The 20,749-nt window shown below is 49.0% G+C and overlaps 1 protein-coding gene across 4 annotated transcripts in view; it reads left to right on the forward strand.

The window, feature by feature from the left end:
- PAX5 (paired box 5) overlaps window positions 1-19,871 on the forward strand; it is a 152,266-nt gene extending 132,395 nt beyond the window's left edge. For 2 of the 4 annotated variants that reach the window (XM_054054154.1, XM_054054155.1), the window contains exons 10-11: window positions 6,450-6,536; window positions 13,642-19,871. In XM_054054154.1, the coding sequence (XP_053910129.1) occupies window positions 6,450-6,536; window positions 13,642-13,718 (164 nt within the window). In that variant the 3' untranslated portion in view covers window positions 13,719-19,871. The remainder of the gene's footprint in view (window positions 1-6,449; window positions 6,537-13,641) is intronic. The other 2 variants (XM_009562949.2, XM_054054157.1) reach the window with 1 other exon arrangement.
- The last annotated feature ends 878 nt before the right edge of the window (window positions 19,872-20,749 follow it).

Genomic DNA, 20,749 nt, shown 5'->3' on the forward strand with positions numbered 1-20,749 from the left:
AGGTTTTCTAAAACAGCATTTTTCAGCCCCCCAGGAAATGTTTCTGTTTCATTAAAACTCCTTCCAAGCACAAACTGTGCTGTCTCGGGCATTATGCAAACATGGCAGCCGGGTGTGTGTGTGTGAGACGCTGAGCATCCTCTTATGGTATTTATAGATTAGAGCAGTATAAATCACTGGTTCTCTTCTTTGCTAACAAATGTTAAAATTGGAAGAAAGTCCAAGTTTCAGTCAAAGCAAAAAGTGGCAATAAATATTACTTTGGGATGGCTGAAAAGTTTTTAAATTCAAAGTTATAGTTTGTTTTCTAGCTGATAACTTTTTGTTTTGTTTTTTTAGTCTCACTGAACTCAATTTGAAAACTCAATATCTCTCTAAATTTAAAAGAAAAAGAAAATATTTATTTGCAAGACAAATAGAATCAGAATTGTTTGGTTGGGAAAGACCTTTGAGATCATCCCTGTCCACCACTAAATCAGGTCCCTGAGCACCTTGTCTGCACATCTTTTAAACCCCTCCAGGCATGGGCACTCCACCACCTCCCTGGGCAGCCGTTCCAGTGCCCAGTAACCCTTTGGTAAAGAAATTTTTCCTAATGTATAATCTGAACCTGCCCTGGTGCAGCTTGAGGCCAAACATCTGATTTTTTTTAAAACAAAAACTTAAAATTCAGAGCTCTTTTTAACTGAAGGACATTGCCAAAATTGTCACAAAATTGCAAAAGTATCTTAGTGATGTGAAACCACTTTTTTTGGTGTAAAAGTAAGTTTTCATTGAAAGGTGTTTCCCAGGTCCCCTGTACAGGGAGGAAACTTCTAAGGGAGTCAGCTTTGTGAGTCGCAGAGGTCACAGCTTCCCAGACAGGGCTGCAGACCTTGTTCTCAGCCATCACAACGACATGGTGTGGAGAAGAAAAATGTGCTTTACTGCGGGGTAAACACTCTTTTAGAGAGACCAGACTATTTTCCTTCTTTTCTAAGGTCCCTCATGCTTGTTTGTCTCTCTGGCTTTGCATGGGATGCTGCCCAGGGCTGCTGGATTAGCATGGAATCTCTCAGGGCGTAAAGTGAGAAGTGACTTGTCCTGCCATCCTGTGGTCTGTGTCCCCGTCCAGAGCCCACAATGCCTGGCCCTATTGCACACCCAGCTTTTGTGTGACAGATTTCAGGGCTGTGCTTGGATCTCCACTGTTTCATGATGCAGTTAGGTGATGTGCAGGCTGCACGCGCTCGCCTGGCTCAGGGCAGCCCTGCTCCCTATGCAACCAAGCATAGCTTAGCTACCAGGATAATGACTGTTACTGGGATGCACGGAAGAAATTTATGATCCATGTGATTACTTCCACAAAAGAAAACGATAGAAAACAGATAAAAGTCATGAGAATGTTAGTTTTAAAAGTTACAGTAAGGTCCTTTGCTGCAAGGGAAAGGTAGAGACACCTGTAATCCCTGCTGGGAGGTCGGACTGGAGGATGAAGGGGTTCATCTGCACGAGCCCACGACAAGGACAACAGATTAGTTTTGAAATTAGCCAAGACCCCAACAAGAAACAGGCAAGGTGTTGCTGTTCCTGGCCAGACCCTGACTTTTGCCCTCAACCTTCTGTTCTCGTCCTTTATGCAGCTGCATTTATCGCACACTGTTTCTTCTGGCTTTTTTTGATGTTCTGCCAAATGAAAGCGTGAAATAAATACTGTCCTAAACCTGGAACTTGGGCAGCCAAAAGACCCAGCTAATAGGGCCTGGGGGAAAAAACCAAGCAACTTGGAGAGGTCTGACAGGAGGGAGGGCCAAGCTGCAGGGTTGTGGTCACTCTTCCTGTTGGGTGGCAGTTAATCTTGCTGGCGCTTGCTGGGAGCTGTCATGTGGTGATCGCAGGGAGGACGGCATGTTGATCACCTGCAGTCATCATATTGACATAGCCAGTCACCCCACGGTTCTGACGGTGTCTCCCCATCCCAAATGCATGTGTGAAAACTTGATGTCTGAGAAAACACCATGAAAAATGCATGAACATTTGTATGCCTTCATGCAACTGGCCCTGGTTGAGCTGTAGTGGGTCTGGAGCTTCTGATTCTTGGGGTCTTCTGAGACTCTGGGAACTGGAGCAGTGTGCTGAACTTGGAAGTTCTCCATCCTGGAGATTTCATTCCTTGGCTAGACATGGCCTATATCAAAGCTGGCCCTGCTTTGATCGGAGGTTTAGAGCAGGTTACCCACAAAGGCTGGTGTACGTTACTCTGTGGTTACAGCATCCATGTTTAAAAAAAAAATAAATGGCAAATACTTTGCATCCTCCTCCCACCTGCTAAGTTCCAGTGCTGACTGAGATTGACTCTGTGTCTGTCCCGTCATGGAGCTGGCCATTCGACAGCATCTGCAGTCCCTTCTGCCCCATCTTTTTGCCTTTTGGCAGTGCAGGAAGGTTTCCAGCACCCTCCTGCCCCAACTCCAGCACCGGTGCATGGAGATGCCTGTATCCTCCCCCGTCTCCCTAAAGCTGTGGCCATTTGATCACCATGAAATCTCTTACTTCATCTCTTGGTTCTTGATATTTTTAAGCTCATGCTTTTCGCTTTCTGTGCTTTCTGCACATCACATAGGAAACTTTCAGGAGGCTCACCTTAGAACCAAAACAGACTGTTAAACATGAGTTGATAATCCCCAGAAAAAACACTGCAGGCTGGATGAGGCAGCACTTCAGACTAGATAATGTGGTTCTGCCCATGTCAGAGGATCCATCCACCACCGTCTGACCGTGTTTACAGCCAGACCTGGGGCTCACCCTGTAGGCATGGAGGGTGTGTTCCTCTGTCCCACCATCTCAGGGTGGAGTGCATCTCCCAGGACTTGCTGCTGCCTTGTAGCCACAGTGTTATCGAGAATCATAGAATCCTAGAGTGGTTTGAGTTGTAAGAGACCTTAAAGATCATCTAATTCCAACCCCTCTGACATGGGCAGGGACACCTCCCACTATACCAGACTGCTCAAGGCCCATCCAGCCTGGCCTTGCCACTTCCAGACAGCCTCATATGCAGCCACAACTTCCCTGGGCAACCTGTTCCAGTGCCTCACCACTCTCATTGTGAATCAACCTTCCCTCTTTTCCTGCCCCTCTGCCTCTGTGGGTGATGGGGCTTCTGACCCCTTTTGGGCTGCAGCCGTGTAAGGCATTGTGGAAGTGTGAAGAGAGGTCTGTGGCGAGAGGTAGGCTTCCTCTGGCAGAAGCCCATGGCTTGGTGTCTTTGTGTCTCAGTGGTGCCAGAATTATGAAGAAGGGGTCTCACTTTTTCACCTCTTCCTCATGCTACTGGCAGGCACCATGCGCGTGTGTGCAACATGTGCGTGCTGTGCTGCTGGGTGAACTCATTCGTTGTGGTTTTGAATGGGGCAAGGTCTGGCCACTGAGTAGGGTTGTCAAGAAATGCGGTTGATGGACCTTGGAATATCTGTTGGAAATCACGAGGCATTCATGCAGTGTTCATTCATCTAGCTTAGTTTCACTTATAGCTGTACCATTTGTCTGCCGAAGTGCTGCAATGCTAGTAGCAGGGCTTGAGTCTTTCTTCCCCTCTTCTCCTCCCCCCTCTCCTCTCTCGTATTTCTTTTCTCTTGTTTTCCTTCCTGCCCCCCTTCTCTTGCTCTTTCTTTTTTCTCCTTGCAAGGCTGATGGATATGCAGAGTATGTTAAGAAGCAAGCAATACTGTCACTGAGCTGATGGTGCTCAGTGACTCCTCGAGCTCCTGGCTGGTCTGTACTGCAGGAGCTTGACACCCTGACCACTGAGGCATAAAAAACAGAGAATTGGAAGCCTCAGCCTGACAGGCACCAGAGCATCCCCTAGAGAGGGTCCACGATGTGTGTCTGTGTGCGAGCATGGGGAGGAGGGCAGGGCAGTAGGGATGGTGGGGGAGGAGAGCAAGGCAGGAGAGGATGAAACAATGAAATGTCAGCCCGTTCCCACCCGCAGCCCTGCCGCAGCGCTGATGAGCGTTTAGAAAGTGCTGCTGCCTGCTCAGTGGTGTGCGGAGCATCAGCATGGGACAAACTGGGTCTGTGCCGCCTCGGGAGGATGGGAGAGAGGAGCAGAGGGTGCGACCGGGAGGGAGGGAAAGAAAGTGGTGGAACAGCTGTAAATGAGAGGTGTTCCTGCCCTTGGATGGGTATGGATGCCCTCCCTCAGAGCGCAGCTCTTGCAGGGGTGTGCAGCTCTCTATGAGCTTTGTTCAAAGCCTGGGGTGCTACCGGTGCGTGGAGGAGCTGAGTGGGCTCCACTCCACGTCCTGTGCAAATGACCTGGAGCAGGGCTCAGAGTCCGTACTGTCTGCCCTTGATTGTGCCTCTGGACTCAGCACTGGTGAGGCCACATCTCAAATCTGGGGTTCAGTTTTGGGCACCTTAGAACAAGAAATACATTAAGGGGCTGGAGCACGTCTGAAGAAGGGCAGTGGAGCTGGGGACGGTCTGGAGCCCAGGGGTTCTGGGAGCTGTGGGGGCCCTGGGGCTGTTTAGTCTGGAGAAGAGGCAGCAGGGACATCTCATCACTCTCTGCGGCTCCCAAAAAATGCTTGTGGTGAGGTAGGTGTTGGCCTCTCCTCCCAAGGTACGAGTGATAGGATGGGATGAAATGGCCTCAAGTTGTGCCAGAGGAGGTTCAGATTAGATATTAGGAAATATTTCTTCATGGAAAGTGCTGTCAACACCTGGCAGAGGCTGCCTGGGACATTGGTGGAGCCTCCATCCCTGGTGATGTCTAAAAGCCACGTGGATGTGGTGCTCAGGGCTATGATGTAGTGGTGGAGTTACCTGTGTAGGCTTTATGGTTGGACTTGATGATCTTAAAGTTTTTTAGCAATGCAGATGATTCCATGATTCCATGATTCTGATACAGCCAGGAGTTCTGAGCTGAAAGTGCTGAAGCTGCTGGCTTCAGACCATGTCTCATTGCCCTGTCTGTGAATGCTGGGCCAGCGGTGGAGAGAGCAGGTCAAGGCTGGTGGGTGCAGTCCTGTGGGTCTGAAGAGCAGTGAGAAACAGGGAGAGGGTGTTCACTGGCATCCTTTGAAGCAGGCTGAGGGGCAGCTCCTTTTTACTGAAACAGCCTTGTGGGGAGACCAAGCTACCCTAGACTGGAACCTTTATCTTGACTCCAACCTGTGTTACCTCTATATTGGCAGAAAATACCTTTGTTTTGGCCGCAGTGACTGTCAGGACCACACAGGTATCACAGCCCACCATGCTGCCAAGCTGAGAGCTCCCCCTGACAGGCCACACAACCCCACCAGTCACCTGAGCATCCTCCCCCCACCCCTGGGTCACCAGGTTGCCTAAACCATGTCCTGAGCGAGGAGACCACTCATGGGCCCCAGGAGCCAAGCATGGTCCCCAGGGCGAGTGTGTAGGTCATGCTGGCTGGGGATGCTGAGCCAGGGCAGCTGGGGATGCAGTAGGATGGTCTGTGGCTCATCTCAAGTATTGGCACCCTGGGGCATTGGGCAGGGGCCACACCAGCACTGAGGAACAGTGCAGGCAAAGGTCTCAGCGAGCATCTTCTGCTGCAGCGTGGCAGCTCTCTCCTATTGCCATAGGAAGCCTACTCTTTCTCCTGCCATGCTGTGTGGTGTATGTATGTGTTTGTGTATGGCAGAGGAGGAAGAAAGAGAGGATAAGAGCAGGAAACTGTCATTCATGGAAAAAATCCTAATAAATGAGCGGCAGGGTTGATATTTGCATGGTGATGGACCTGCGTGCCCTTCCCAGGGTCAGAGCCCCACAATGCAAGGCTCTGGACTGAAGAGCCTGCAGCTGAAGTATGAAACAGGAGGTGATATGTGAAGAGAACAAACAGATGGGGAGAGTGGGAGCTGGTGCAGTAACTCTTAGAGCCTTCTCTGTGTCTTTGGAGGGTTTCAAAGCCATCTGAAACTGATGCAAGCATCCTTCTCCTTGGGTTGCAGTGATGGGTGGGCAACTGGGACTGACACCATGTTCTCCTGGAGAGCCTGGAAGGGTACCCAGTATCTAGAAGATGACCTGGTTGGTCTTCTCCTGAGGCGAAAGCCTGTCTGAGCAGCCCTGTCCTTGTACTGTGCATCTTGCCCTGAGTACTGTAGGGCTGTGGAGTGGAGGGCCACCCCATTGGTGTCCCAGACTCCTCTGCATCCCTCCTTGCCATTTCACTCCTGCAGCACAGACTGCTTGAGCAAATCCCACCAGGGTGTAGCAGGCCTGGACTACAACACAAAAAAGATGTGTAAAAGGCAGCTGCACTGATTTATTTAATAATTCACCCACTCGTACTGTCTCTCCTCAAAGAGGGTGGTCAGGAGGGCTTTTACTGAGGCCGTCACTGGAGCACAGCATGCACTGAATAGCTCTGTTTCTCAACGGCAGTAACTGTAGCCTCAAATCAGATAATCTTTTGTTTTGTCTATCTCTCTTTAACTTAGGGAGTGAGTTTTCTGGAAGCCCATATAGCCACCCACAATACTCAACGTACAATGACTCCTGGAGGTTTCCCAACCCTGGACTCTTGGGTAAGTTGCTGTTCCCACTGTGGGGTCGTAGTGCAAGCTGTGTCCCGTTTGCAGCCCTGTAGTGGTCGCCCACTGCTGGGGAGGCTGGATGAATGTCCTGGTGTGGTCCTGGGTCCCCATGCTTGGCCCTCATGAAGGACTGCAGGTCTCCATCATGGTGCACAAATGCTCTTGGTTGCATTTGCCAACAAGAAGCCCCAACTAAACCTCTTGTCTACCCTATTCTGCCCCATAATATCTTTCCAGAGTGTTGCCAGAGAGCAGGATTCCCATTTTTTTTTGAGGGTAAAGAATCCTGTTCGGACAAAACTTGGGTCTCCTCATCGCTCACAGTTGAATGTGAGCCCTATCACTCCTCACGCTGTTACTTCTTGGTCGTTCAAGCCCTTTGCATTTCTCCCCAACCTCATGTTGTGTTGGCTCCACAGTTGGGTGTTCTCCCAATCCGGCCCTCCTCTGCAAGGGACTGCTGCACCCTCACTGACACTGGCGTGGTCTCTACAAGCGGTGGGGGGCAGGAGCCCCACAGCTCACGTAGGATCATGGCCCTCATGTGAAGGATAAACATAATCCATTTTACACCACTGTCAAAAGCTGGCCCACTTTGACCTTATATACATGTAGCATGCAGTAATTAGAATTTTTCCCTGCATAATTTGCATGGATGAGGTAAGTAAAATACCAATTAATTGTCATCTCTCAACACAGGAGTAGCATGCCTTAGAGATTTCTGGATTTATGGATGACAGGGCTGTTATATGTGACCTCCAGCAGCGAAATAATTTTGAATTTTTGTCATACTTTTTTCATCCAGTTTCTTTGTTTTAAGTAATTGAGTCCCCATGTAATTGAGCCACCCAGGCTGTATTCATCATGGTTCTTGTCCTTAAACAAATCCTTGGGGAGCAATAGACAGCCTCTGCCTCTCATGCCATGGTGCTGGTATAATGCTGCTATTTGCCGTGCCACATTTAAGGGTTTGTTAGCGCCTCCATCATAAATCAGCGGGCAGATCTCCGGCTAATATAGATGGGCATAGCTGCACAAAGCCAGGGGAAGTCACTGTGCTAAAACCTGCAGTTTCCATGGCCACAGCCAGCAGTGCCGATGGGGTTTTGGCTTGGCCATGTGGGGAAGATGCTTTAGCCAGGGGGGAAAGCACACACTGCGCTTTCTTCATCTCTGATTTTGAAACTCCTTTGGAAGCAGGAGGGCTGCTTGAGCCAAGCTTTGCTGTGTGGACAGTCTTGGGAAGCCAGGGTTTAGGTGAATTTATGAATTTTGCTTGCAAACTGGTGAAGAATCTGGCAGGATATAGAACATAAATGAAAACTCAGCCCCAGTCCTACCTTTCTCTGTGGAGAGAAGGCTTTATATGAGGTGCCTGGGCTGTGCACCGTGCTCCGTGTGGGTGCTCAGTTCCATGGGAGAGCATTTGCACGTTGGAGCTGCACCAGAGCCATCCTGGAGCTCTCTGCTGCCCTGCAGGGATGGGCACTGGTTCTTTGGTGTGAGCTTCTGCCCACCTTCCACCAGTGGTTTCTGTCCACCACTTTCATTTGGGAAGATGGGCTTGTGCAAGCATTGAGAGTGCTGGCCAGAGTCCATCCCTATGGTGTTCCAAAGCCAGCCGAGATGGACATTTCTGGGTCAGGAGAAGACTTTAAAGCAGAGGCTGGTCAGGAGCCAGGCACGTGCTGCTGGGACATCTTTGACCTGTGCTATTCTCTTTTTTTAACCTGTTTTTCCTCTTTTTCTTGTTTCTTTTTCTGATGATACATTCTGGGGGCAAGTTCTGCCTCATCTTTGACCATGTGGGTGGTGTGCCATACCAGCACAGCTTAATGGACCTCATACTCCAGGCAGCACAGCTCGTGCCTTGGGCTGGTGAGGGTTTCTACAGCAGTATTTTCTTTGCAGCGTGCTGTGAGCATGTGTTTGAATGAGGCAAAGGCAAAAGGAACTGGATGCTGCAATTTTCCTTCAGAAACTGCAATTTTATTGGAAATGAAATGTTTCACACTATAATGACAACCATGCTGGCATATTTTTTTGCTGCTGGGAGTTGTTTAAATGTATCCTTGTAAATACTTCCTTGTTTTTAGCCTCCTTGAAATACTTTGTTTTGATATTTTCAGAATCTGATGTTTCAGTAAATACAGAGTCAGTCACTGCACAGGTAATGTTACATTGCTTTGGGTGCACAGTGACAACCTGACTTGGAGTTACAAGCCTGGAAGTTTTGATGCCTCAGAATGGAAAAGAGATGGGGATTCTTGTTCTGCAGCAAGACCTAAGGAAGAACGTACCATTCCAGTTCGGCCTGATGTCGAAACTGGAAGAGATGGAGTCCTTCTGGAAAGGCAATCCCCTTGTCTGACCACTGGACGTTTTAAAATGCTTATTCTTCAATGTTCCTATCATTGCTGCAGGAACTGCTGAGTGGTCGATTGCTGGTGTAGCACCTCCCTGTGCCACTCAAGTGCCCCGTGGGTACCATGCAGGAGCTGGGCAGTGAGGTCTTGGTGAGCTGAATCTTGGGATTCCTTTAATTTCAAGCCAAAATGCACCAAAACACAAAATAGTGGTGGCTTTGGAAAGGCATTTATTAGAAGTGTGAGAAACGCTCATGAGTCCAGTAGGTAAACTGAGGCGCGCATCTTGGGAAGCAGCATTAATTATTTATTAATTCATGATTGCAATCGCAGGAGTGACTCCTTCTGACAAGAAGAAGAGTGTTCAACCTTTGTCAAACCCCCCTGTTTTTATACTGTTCATCTCAAAGCAAGACCACCCTGTCCCAAAGTTTAAAACCTATCTAAAAGCTAATTTTCACGTATTTAATTTCTTACCCAATCTGTTGTTTGTAACTCCTTACATTCCTAAGCAGGTTTGTACTGTACCAGAAGTGTACCAGATAATATTTCTTACCTATTTTTTTCTACTAACTTCCAGTTCAACCAGTTCTTAGTGAAAAAATAACCTTATGAAATCATATTTTTCAAGAGGGTTTTAAGTTCAGTTCAGCAAGGCCCTCCATCTTAATGATGAAACTTCCATTTTGTGAAAACACAAGTAGATGTACTCTCCCAGAAGTCAATGTTCTACCACACAGGTCACTGTAGAGGTCCCTGCCCCAGTGCCATGGTGGGGAAGTGACCTCACTTGCCTGTGGTGCAAGAGAAGGAAGACAAAGGCGGTGAGCTGGGGCTCCAGGAGTCCCTGCGAATTCCAGGCACAGCTGTAGGACTGGAAAGAGAATGTCTCCATGTTCGCCTGTAGTCTGTGGGTCAGACATATCTCTTGTGCTCTGAAGAGACCCCGCTTATCCACAGCCCTGCCTCTGTCCCTGGGAGCCTGGTCCTGCACCCTTTTCTTCCTAGGTGCTTGCTAACCCCACTGCCAATCCAGAGCAAGGAGAAATCTGTGGCAGAGCTTTAAAATCCTGCTCCAAGTCTCCTTGCACACCCAGAAGGCTCTGTGCGATGAGCCACAGTGGAAGGGAGGTTAATTTAAGCTATATCCAGGATGCTTCCACTCCTTCTCAGGAGTGTACGTGAGTGCGCTCAGTAATTTTCTCACAAGAGCAAGTGCTGGCAGCATCAGCCGCAAAGCAGAAATCTTGACAAAATTAATCAGGACTGGTACATGGACTGACACAGTTTGTTTTACTAAGTCCCGCTCCCTTCACTGAGATGAAAGTGTAATACTGTAAGCACTTAACAGCACCTACATTCAATTAATTCCCTGTGCTGGCAAGGAGGAATTGCAGCTTAGCAATCACACCAGGCTGAGACCTGTGAAAGGGGAGCTAAAAGGAAAGATGCCGTGATTTACAAGTGGCAGGAAGAAATGAGACTCAGGCTGAAAAATGATTTTTGGAGGGAACAAAGAGAATAGGAATAGAAAAAGATGGGAAGAGTGAAAAGGCTTTGGTCATTAGTCCATGGTCTTTGTCCTGTGAGAGTGGAGCTGCAGTGTGAGGTATGAGCTGGTGTCTTCAGGACAGGCTGGATTGATCGGCCAAGTGCTGAGCTCTCCACTTGGGACACAACAACCCCGTGCAGCTCCAGGCTTGTGGAACAGTGGCTGGAAAGCTGTTGAGGGGAAAGGACCTAAGGGGACTGGTCCACAACAGCTGAACATGAGCCAGCAGTGGCCCAGGTGGCCAAGGCCAATGACATCCTGGCTTGTGTCAGTCATGGTTTGGCCAGCAGGACCAGGGAAGGGATTGTACCCCTGGACTTGGCATCAGTGAGGCTGCACCTCAAATCCTGGATTCAGTTTTGGGCTCCACACTCCAAGAAGGACATTGAGGGGCTGGAGCATGTCCAGAGAAGGGGACCAGAGCTGGGGAAGAATCTGGAGCCCAGGGCTTCTGGGAGCAGCTGGGGGACCTGTGGCGGGGAGGGGGTTGTTAACCTGGAGAAAAGTAGGCTGAGGAGAGACCTCATCACTCTCTGCAGCTTCCTTAAAGGAGATTGTGGTGATGTGGGTGTTGGTCTCTTCTCTCAAGTAATAGGTAATAGGATGAGAGGAAATGGCCACAAGTTGCACCAGGGGAGCTTCAGATTGGATATTAGAAAAAACTCTTCATGGAAAGGGTTGTCAATCCCTGACAGAGGCTGCCCAGGGCAGTCTTGGAGTTTCCATCCCTGGAAGGGTTCAAGAACTGCCTAGCTGTGGCACTTTAGGACATGGTTTACTTTGCACAGTGATGTTGAGCTGACGGTTGGACTGGATGATCTTACAGGTTTTTTCCAGCCTTTGTGATTCTATGAGTCCATGGAAAGGCAGGACCATGGTCTTGGCATGCAGGTGGTGGGTAGTGGCTGTCTTGCTGCGCAGAGCACTGGCTGCTCCCCATTGACACTTCTGGTGCTCTCCACTGCTCTACATCAGGTGACCCACCTTTGTCCACCCCAGCTGTCCTGGGAACTGATGCAATCTGGTGACCATGCTCCCTTCTGTGCTGGGGCAGTCCTGAATGGTGTGCCCTGTAGCTTTTGTGAAAGTGGAAATAAACAAGCTGCAATCCTTCAGAGTGGTCAACAGAAGCAAGGGTGGCAGAAGAAACCAGGTACCTGCTGCAGCTCTGCAGTGTCTTCCTGCCCTCTCATCCCATCGTCAGCCCCATTGGCACCCACACAGCAGGGGCATGGCAGTCTTCGCTGAGTGAGGTGGCTCAGTCCTGCCCCAGTCATGGGCAGAGTGAGGACAGACCCCAAGTTTCCAGAGGGATGTGCTGGAAAGAGGACGCAAACCCTGGCCACTCATGTGGTGTCAGACTTCATGGCTGTGGCAAGTGTCCCCATCTCAGAGTGAGAAGCGGGGGCCGAGAAAGGGGCATCCTTTGTAATTTCTGTCCACTCTGCTGTGAAAAAGTGCTTTCTCCATGATGCTGGAAGTGCTACAGTACCAGGGTGTGCATGGAGACACACACACAAGCATGTGGGAAGCAAGTACTTTTAGAGGTGTTCAAAAAACGTGTAGATGTAGGGCTGTGGGACATGGTTTAGTAGGCATGTTGGTGTTGTGTTGATGGTTGGATTGGATGGTCTTAGAAGTCTTTTCCAACTTTAACAACTCTATGAATCTCACATGTATGCCTGGCGCACAGTCCATCACTGCCAGCCTGTCTTGGCACACACATTGGTGTAGAGCCAGCTCAACTCACACACACAAAGAGTGGATATCAACCACACAATCTAACAAAGAAAAATGATTCAATTCCATGCTGGCCTGTTGCAATAACTTCTTTACCATTTCTGCTTGTTGTATTGGGCTTAATGCTGCTCGTGGTGAGTTTTGTTGGAGATGATGTCCATGCTCCTGCCTGGACGTGGTCCTTGCATGCTCCTGGGAGGGTTCACTTGTTGCGGACGCCTGCACCATCGTGATGCTGCAGCTGATGGTGCCAGCACAGCATCATACGAGGGCAGGGCTTGGAGTTGGTCAATTAGGATTAGATTCAGTTCTTCAGTGGGTTTCTGTGAACAGATTAGAGAACAAGTAGGCACCAGAAATGACTGTGTCAAGAAATGAATTGATGATGGTATGAATTAGAAAGGAAAAATGACAGAAGGACAGACAAGTCTGTTCTGGATGGGGGCCTGGTGACAGGGAGGGAGAGTGAATGCTTTGTGATGTGAAGTTTTCATTTTTCACTTTAAATGCAAGTTTTTTTGATTTCACTGCTGAAAAAAATCAAACTCAAGTGAAGTGTTAGGCCTTTGGAAAGCATGAGAGAAATATTGGTTGTTGGTAGCTCCACTGTGTCAGAACAGCAGAAAAGGGATGGGGAAAAGCAAAGACTCTGACCCCTAAAAGACCTCCTTTACTCCAAAACCTCAGGAAGCACTGCTGCTGACTCTGATGGGCCCACCCATTGCTTTGTGTGAAATTGTTCAGTGCCTCTGGATCCCTTCCCTGGATTTCCCACTCCTTCCCTGGATTTCCCACTTCCTCACTCTGAGCTGAGCTGCCATGAGGAGGCACTGGTGCCAGTGCCAATGCTGGCAGGAACCAGGGTCTCTGCTAGTGGTCATGCCTGGACCTGGCCACCAACCCCGTCCCCTGCTTCCCATCGACCTTCTGGTGCTGAGGTAGGTGAGGACAGCAGTTCCACCCAGCTCTTTGTGGACCTGCAAGGCATCGACTTGTTTTGGGGTGAACTGCTAAACTGTATCTCTGAGAACCTCCTCTGCCCATTTTAAACCCCTTCAGGGATGCTGACTCCACCAGCTCCCTGAGCAGCCCCTGCCAGTCCCTGAGAACCCTTGCAGTGAAGGAATTTTTTCCCAATATTCAATCTAAATCTCCCCTGGCGTGACTTGTGACCATTGCCTCTTGTCTTATCCCTTGTCACTGTGTAGTGTTTGAGTGGAGGAAGGGAACCATGTATTTTCAGCCAGCAAGACCACAAAGCGGCAATAGCATCGTTCTCATGCAAAACACCTGAGTGTGATTTTTTTTTCTAGTTACCCAGCCCTCATTGCTGTGAATCTGAGCTCAGACTGTGGAGCTCTTTGCCACCCGTGTCAGCATGCTGCAGGCTGGTGCCTTTCCACCTTTGTCTTGCTCACGGTCCTCTCTTCTCTTGCAGGCTCCCCGTACTACTACAGCGCTGCAGCCCGCGGGGCAGCCCCACCAGCAGCTGCTGCTGCCTACGACCGCCACTGATGCTGGAGCCCCGGGCGCCAGCGCTGACCACATGCACCGCCTGCGACAACCCACCACGAGTCACCTTTCTGCAGCCACGCCAGCCACGCTGCAAGGGGATGGAGAAAGTACTTAAGTAGGAACATGCTCATTGGAAATTTTGCTCTTTAAGATTGGCGAACTGATTATTGTTGTGTTCTTAAATCTGGTCATGTGGACCGGGTCTCAAATCAAACAAAGAAGCAGGAGGATGTGGTTCTCCTGACACTCTGTGTGACAAAGAACGCGTGGTAGCTCCGTGTCCATTGCAGCCGGCTGGCTACCGCTCTACTCGCCTGTGGGTGCCGCGGCTGTATCTGGGGATAAGGAAGAGGTGTGAGCAGCCTCCCTGGGGCGGCTTCCTCTTGCTGCACACTGAAACAGGCTGTGAGACTCGAGGCAATTTTCTTGGTTTTATTATTTTATTTCTTTTTGGTTTGTTTTTGGTTTTTTTTCAGTGGCAAAGAAAAAAATATCAGTCTACTCATTTTTACACAAGCACCACTGTAAATAGTCGCTTGTTTGTTTTACTACGAGAGTGGCTTAAGCATAAGCAGCAAAGTTGTAAAAATATGAACTCTGAAAATGTGTTTTGAAACCGGTGCACTGATTCAAAGAATTCAGTAAGCTTTAAGCAACTTTGAACCAGGTTAATACTCATCATGGCTGTGTTTTGGGCTGATGTTATTTCTGTGTAGAGCATCCTAGCTGACAGTCGTGTGTGATCATGCTGTACGCTGGTATCAAACACATGGGCAACCGAAGACAGGGGCCGTTTTGTGACATTTTACCACTTAGTATTCATTTATGTTCATTTGTCATCATAATGAGCACTGAAACAAATTCTCTGGCTTCACGTTAAGCAGCATCCAAGAAGGAATTCCTAAATAATAGCTGACACCTTGTGTACATCTCAATAGGTTGTGTGCTAAAACCCAATTATTAATGCCCGGAGAGGAAGGGGGAGAAATGCCACGGTAATGATTTTTGCTAAGCGGATGTATTAAGGGGGGCGTTCCGAGCGTGAGGCAGCCACACGCGCTTCTTGAGGCAAACTGGAGGGGAAGGCGCTCTCTGTGGGGGTCTGGGCATCTTGGTGAAGGCATTTAAAATTCAAGCTGTCGCAGTCCAGATGTGGACCGGTGGGGATTTTGCCCCATTTATTCCACGTTTCTTCCCTCCTACTTGGAGAGGGAGCACTAATGGTGACATGTCCTTGGATGTGCAGCTTCCTGGGGCTGATGAAGAGAGGATAGTGGCTACAAACAACCCAGTAAGCAACCACACCAGTCATGGCCACGTCATGGAAGCCCGGAGACATCTGGATTTCCCTCTGCCACAGGCTGAGCCTCAGTCACTCATAGATGACAGGCAGTACACCATTCCCTCCATCTAAGGGCAGTGTAGAAGTTCCCTGACCCTGCTGAGGTGAAGATCTGGCCATAGCCTTCCTTATTCCCAACCCAACCATCCTCATTTGCCCAGAAAAGTACACACACTGCAGAGCGGTCCTCTTGGGTCTTGCCTGCATGTGTCCCAAGGCTGAAGAAGAGTTGTTGGTGTTGAACATGAGATGAATTCTTGTGGATGAGCAATCAAGTACAAATACTTTGTTCCAGCTGTACAAGCATTTATCTGAAGTGGCAGCCCCTGAGCTAACACTCTTCCTTCTCCTCCTCCCTCTCCTCCTCATCACTTGTGCTGCGTGTCTGGTGTCCATAGTGGCCACTGGCCCTCTCCAACTCAAGAAGCGTCTTCTTGCACTGTGGGAACACAGCTGTCTCTTCCAGGTTTCCAGAGCAGATGTGTTCAGATCCTCAGAAGCCACAAAGGCACCGAAGTCCCACTGGCATAATGACGTTTCAGTGAGATGATCACAGACGCAACCAGGGATCTTGGCCAAAATCCTTCACGCTCCATCCCTCACCCAGAAGTAAGTTCTGTGACAAACTAAGTAGTGAGAAGAGCCCAGCTTTTCCTTTTTCAGCAATTAACAGCTGATACACACCCATTTTTAACTGAAGACAAAGAACTGCATGGATTATTTACACCAGGAACCTTCATCCGTTTCTGAGCATCCTTTGACTGCTTCCACTCTGTTGGCAAAGCTGCAAATGATGTTTCTGTCCTTCAACACTGGTTGCATGGAGACTCTTTATGCCTGCCCCAGTCCAAGGCATGCACGTTGTCTGCACCAAGGGCACACACCTTCTCTGTGAGTTTGGGAAGGGATCAGGCCATGTGCCTTGGCTGAAGACAAAAGAAGTGAAGGTTTGACTACAGGCGTGTTGGTGCAGGTGTTGGATTTGGGGCAGAAGTGGGCTGAGCTACACCAGCTACTGAGACACCACTTGCCTGGTGACCGTGCTGTGCTAAAATGAGTCTTTCTGTCTGTCCAGTGAGGGAACAGGGAACAGCCACTCCTGTTGGTGGTGTGTGGTCCATCACTCACTCTGTGTGCTGTCCTATAAACATGCTTCTTTTACTTGTTTCGTCAGTGGCATGGCTTGTGTGATGTGTGCTAGCTCAGATAAATTTGAGGAGACCAAACCCAAGACTTAAGCATATGTTAGCATGTTTGGGCTGATGGTGCTTGCAGTTGGGCTGGGGACTTAGGAAGGGCACAGCTGTGTGTTTCCTCTGAAGGATGCATGGATGCTGCTGGATGAAGTGACCTGGGATGCTCAGACCTACCTGTCCCTTTGGTTTTCACTGGGACTCTTTGTAGGTGGCCCTTGGCCACAGCCACTTTCCAGGCATGGTACCACCTGGGGTACAGGCAGGGATGGTGCCTGTGCATGGGCAGTGCACAGATCCTGGCTGGAGCCACAGAGGGGACCCCAACTCCCACCCTTGCACACACAAGGTGGGTGTCCGCTCCCACTCCACCTCCCAAAACACAGCAGCCAGGCTTGCTGACATCTGCTGGGACTGCTTCCCTTCAAGAAAGGCCAGTAAGGGCTGGCCCATTGAGTATGCGTGCTGTACTTCTTGAAAAGACATTTCTTCAGTGCTTTCCAGTTCTGACTATTTCACCCGGGGTTTATAAACTGCTTTTCTCAGGAGGTCTGGACTTTCTGTCCATAGTCTTCTCTGGGGGAATCATCCTCCTTGGGGAACGTCTTTGAAAGGTGCCACTGGCAGCAGGTGGTCCTCAGGGGATGGCAGGGAGTCATCTTGTGCTGCCTCCTCCTCCGTGGCCTCTCCACAGCAGGGAGGGGGAACAGCTACCCTAGCCCATTTCGCAGAGGGTCACTGGGTGAGGTGGAAGCTGGAAGAAAATGACCCCTTGGGGATGCAAGGAAGGGAGAGAGCAAGACCAGCACAGGGGTTTGGAATACCCTGCCTGCTTTTTGCTCAGGTGAGATCCCCTTAGTATCACTACTAGACCTTTGTGGAGATCAGCCCTGTAATGTCCCTTTTAGGCAGTTTCAGCTCTGAACTCTGTAACATGCTTGGCTGAATGGATAGTTTTCCAGTAGTGTGTGTCTAAGAATAAATTCATCAAGCACAGGCTGAGAAATGAAATCTGAGAGATGGAGAGGGAAAATGCTGCCATAAGACTAAATCAGCAGAGGCCATAAGCTAGGATTACATGAACTCGCTTGTTAAGGAAACTGTAAATCAAACGCTGTGAGAGTGTGACCACAAAGAAGACACAAAATACTGAGTGCATTGAGTTAGCTTAGCATCTGTGAAGGCTCAGTTATGGAGGTGTTATTACTGGGCAGCTCCAGTGACCTGCAGAGCTCAGGAGGTCTCAGGACCAGATCCGCAGACCATGAGTTTTGTTTATTCGCTGTCAAATCTGAGAACTGTCCTGAGGTCTGGAACCATGGGAACAGATAGTGCGTGCTGATGAGATGCAGAGCTCTGGTCCACGGTGGACCAAAGGCAGCATCTAACCTCACTGCTGGGACACCTGAGAAAGAGACAGCGAGGGAAGAAACAGTGACAAGAAAAGAAATGTGGAAGTAGACGTGTTTTTGGGGAGAAAGTCTTTCTCACCATTGTGGAGGGATGGTCCATGTAACTCACGACAGTGCTGGGCACCCATCACCTTTTCGCAGCTCCTTGTGGCCAAGTCCTCTTGGCACTGTGATGAGGCCCGCCATGCCAGATGTTGAGCTGCTGGCTGTTGATAAATGCTCTTCTGTGCCCAATCTTAATTAATGAGACTGTATTCTTTTTCTTATTTTTTTTAATTTACCTACTCTGCATGTCCTTCAGCATGGAAGACAGAGGAAGCCATGTAGCAGTGTTGCTTATTTCCAACCACAAGTATCCCTGCCTTTACAGAGCCTTGGCCCGTTGCAGGGTTAAGTCACGTGGCTGCTGCTGGCAGCTGCGTGGCTGTGACCGAGTGTGCTCTTTGCTGCACGTGTGTTCCCGTGCCACCGGGACACATGAGGTCACAGCCATGACAGGTAGCATGGCATGAAGCTGACCCATCCTGTGACTCTGTCCCAGCAAGCACTGGGAAAAACTGCTTTTTCTTCTGGATTCACTGAGAAAATGACGTTAGAGGGCCAACAGCTCTTGGGTAACGCAGCCTGCAGCCTCTCTCTGAGTGCACGGGCAATGGTCCTGTATGTGCATGAGGAGGCAGAGCTGGGTTGGGCAGCTTGCACTGACACGTGTGCTGGGGTTGTGTGCTGACCCATGGCCACCACTGCTCCATGCTGGTGTGAGAGCAGCTGTGGTGGCACAAGCCTGGGAGACATTGTCCAGGGAGCCCTGTTGCGCTCCTCAGAACGAAACCTGCTCCTGTTGCAGGTACGCGTTACCAGAGCATGAGAAACAAACTGATCCGAAAGGATCAACACCAGTTAGCATGGCTTTTCTGGTGGAGCTAATGAGACTTGACATGCAAACTCCCAGTGAAAAGCAATTGACGAGGTGCCTAGTGGCAGGATTGTTCACTTTGGCATTGTGGCTGGCGTAGGCGTCAACTCCGATCATGATCTCCACTTGCCAGTCCTGCGGGTGGGCTGGTGCTGTGAAGGAGCTGCGCTACAGGGGCTTTGTAGGACACAGTGGCATGGGCGGGCGTGGGTATGGGAGGGACACGTACACGTATGTGCAGGGACAGGTGCACTCAAGTCTTGCAGAGGAGTGGACCTGAGCCCTGGCCACCGTCCAGCCAGACCCCTGTGTCCAGGGTCTCCTGCCCTGCCAAAGCGAGGTGGGAGAACGGATGGCTGGCATTGAGACCTGCCTTTCGCTTCACTCAGCCTCGCGCGGGAAGAAACCTTGTCCTGATTTTTCACTTTCTAGTGGCCTTTGTACATTCTGAAATTACAGAAACTCATTTCATTGCAAATGGAATTCCTTTCCAAGAAAAAAAAAAAAAGAGAACAGGCTTTTTTTTTCTTAGAGACAAACTACTTTGTATTAGGGACTTCTAGCATCAAAGAAATACATATCTGTTGTATCCACCAAAGTCTGCAATGCCTGCATTCAAGCTTGCTTCTTAAAAAAAAAAGACAGGAAAAAGAAAAGAGAGAGAGAGAAATAAAAGCCTCCTCTCCTTGAAAAATACATACAAACAAACAAAAAAAAATAACTTACAAAAAAAAAACTCGTAAAAATAACTGTTAAATTGCCTTTGAAAGTAGGGGATAACATCTGTTGCAAGACAGATGAAAAAAATGCTTCTTAAAATGTGTATGTTTTGTATTCTTTTTTTCTAGTAGGAAAAGAACAGACTTGAAATCTTGGTGTTTTTTCCTTAGTGCTGTGTGTTGCTTTTGTGTGTTATAATATTTGAATGTAATTACAGCAGTGCCAATTTGCCAAAGATGTCGAACATTATTTTGGGGATTTTGTTTTGGGTATTTTTTTTGTTCTGGGGAACAAGAAAGGGAGGCAGGCAGGGGAGTGGGAGTGCTAAGGCATGGGTTGAAGGGGAGGGGACATTTGAAGGGGGGTTTCATTTATTTGGGTTTTTTTCGATTCTTTTTTTCTTGTCAATACTGAAATTTGTGATTTTATTCTAAGTTAAATGGTTGACTGCAACACTTTTTATTTTTAGATTAGTTGAAGAAACATGCAATAAGATTGGCGTAGTTCAATATCTGTGTGTCTTTTCATGAGAGTGACTGTTACTTGTGGACATTTGGTTTTATGTAACCTTTATGTGAGATAATTATTTGTAAATATTTACCATAATTTTATTGGTTCCTAAAATAAAAGTAATTTTTTTAAGTTCAAAAAGCCTGCTTTCACTCTTGTTTTCACCTGGTATCCTGGATCCCTTGGAAAAAATACCAGGTGGTTGCATTTGAAATGGAGTCTTGGGGGCCCAGTTGTGATGGCATCCATCACAGGGAGCCAGGCACTGCAATCTCACGGCTCACTGGATGAATCTCACCAGCTGGTTGCACCATCAGACTGGTAGAGCGCTTCCTGCTCCTACAATGCCTGAGCCACTGCGCAGATAGTGAGGTCTGCCTATGTGAGGGAAGTCCAGCTCCTCAGATCTCCATGGGAAGAGACCAGACCTCTGCCCGTGTCCATGCTGGCCACCAGGCTGCAGCCAGGTTGGGAGACGGCACTGGAGAGCAGGTGAGCCCTGGAGCCCATCCCACCCATGCCTTGAGATGCACATACCCATATGTATGAGCCACTAGTGAAGGGAATCACTTCACTATCACTATGATAAAAAAACCCCAAACTTATTAAAAAGAGTTATAGCCAATGGCTGATGGATTCACAGAATCGTAGCATAGAATCCTGGAATGGTTTGGGCTGGAAGGGACCTAGAACCCATCCAGTTCCACCCCTTGCCATGGGCAGGGACACCTCCCTCCAAGCCCCATCCAGCCTGGCCTTGAACACCTCCAGCCACCACTGCTCTGGGCAACCTGAGCCAGGGCCTCCCCACCCTCAGCGTGAAGAATTTCTTCCTAATGTCTAATCTAAATCTTCCCCCTTCCAATTTAAAGCCATTCCCCCTTGTCCTGTCATTCCATGTTGTAAAAGGCCCCTCCCCAGCTTTTCTGGAGCTCCTT

This window comes from Cuculus canorus, chromosome Z (genome assembly GCF_017976375.1).
Source record: "Cuculus canorus isolate bCucCan1 chromosome Z, bCucCan1.pri, whole genome shotgun sequence".
In the NCBI taxonomy this organism is placed as follows: domain Eukaryota; kingdom Metazoa; phylum Chordata; class Aves; order Cuculiformes; family Cuculidae; genus Cuculus; species Cuculus canorus.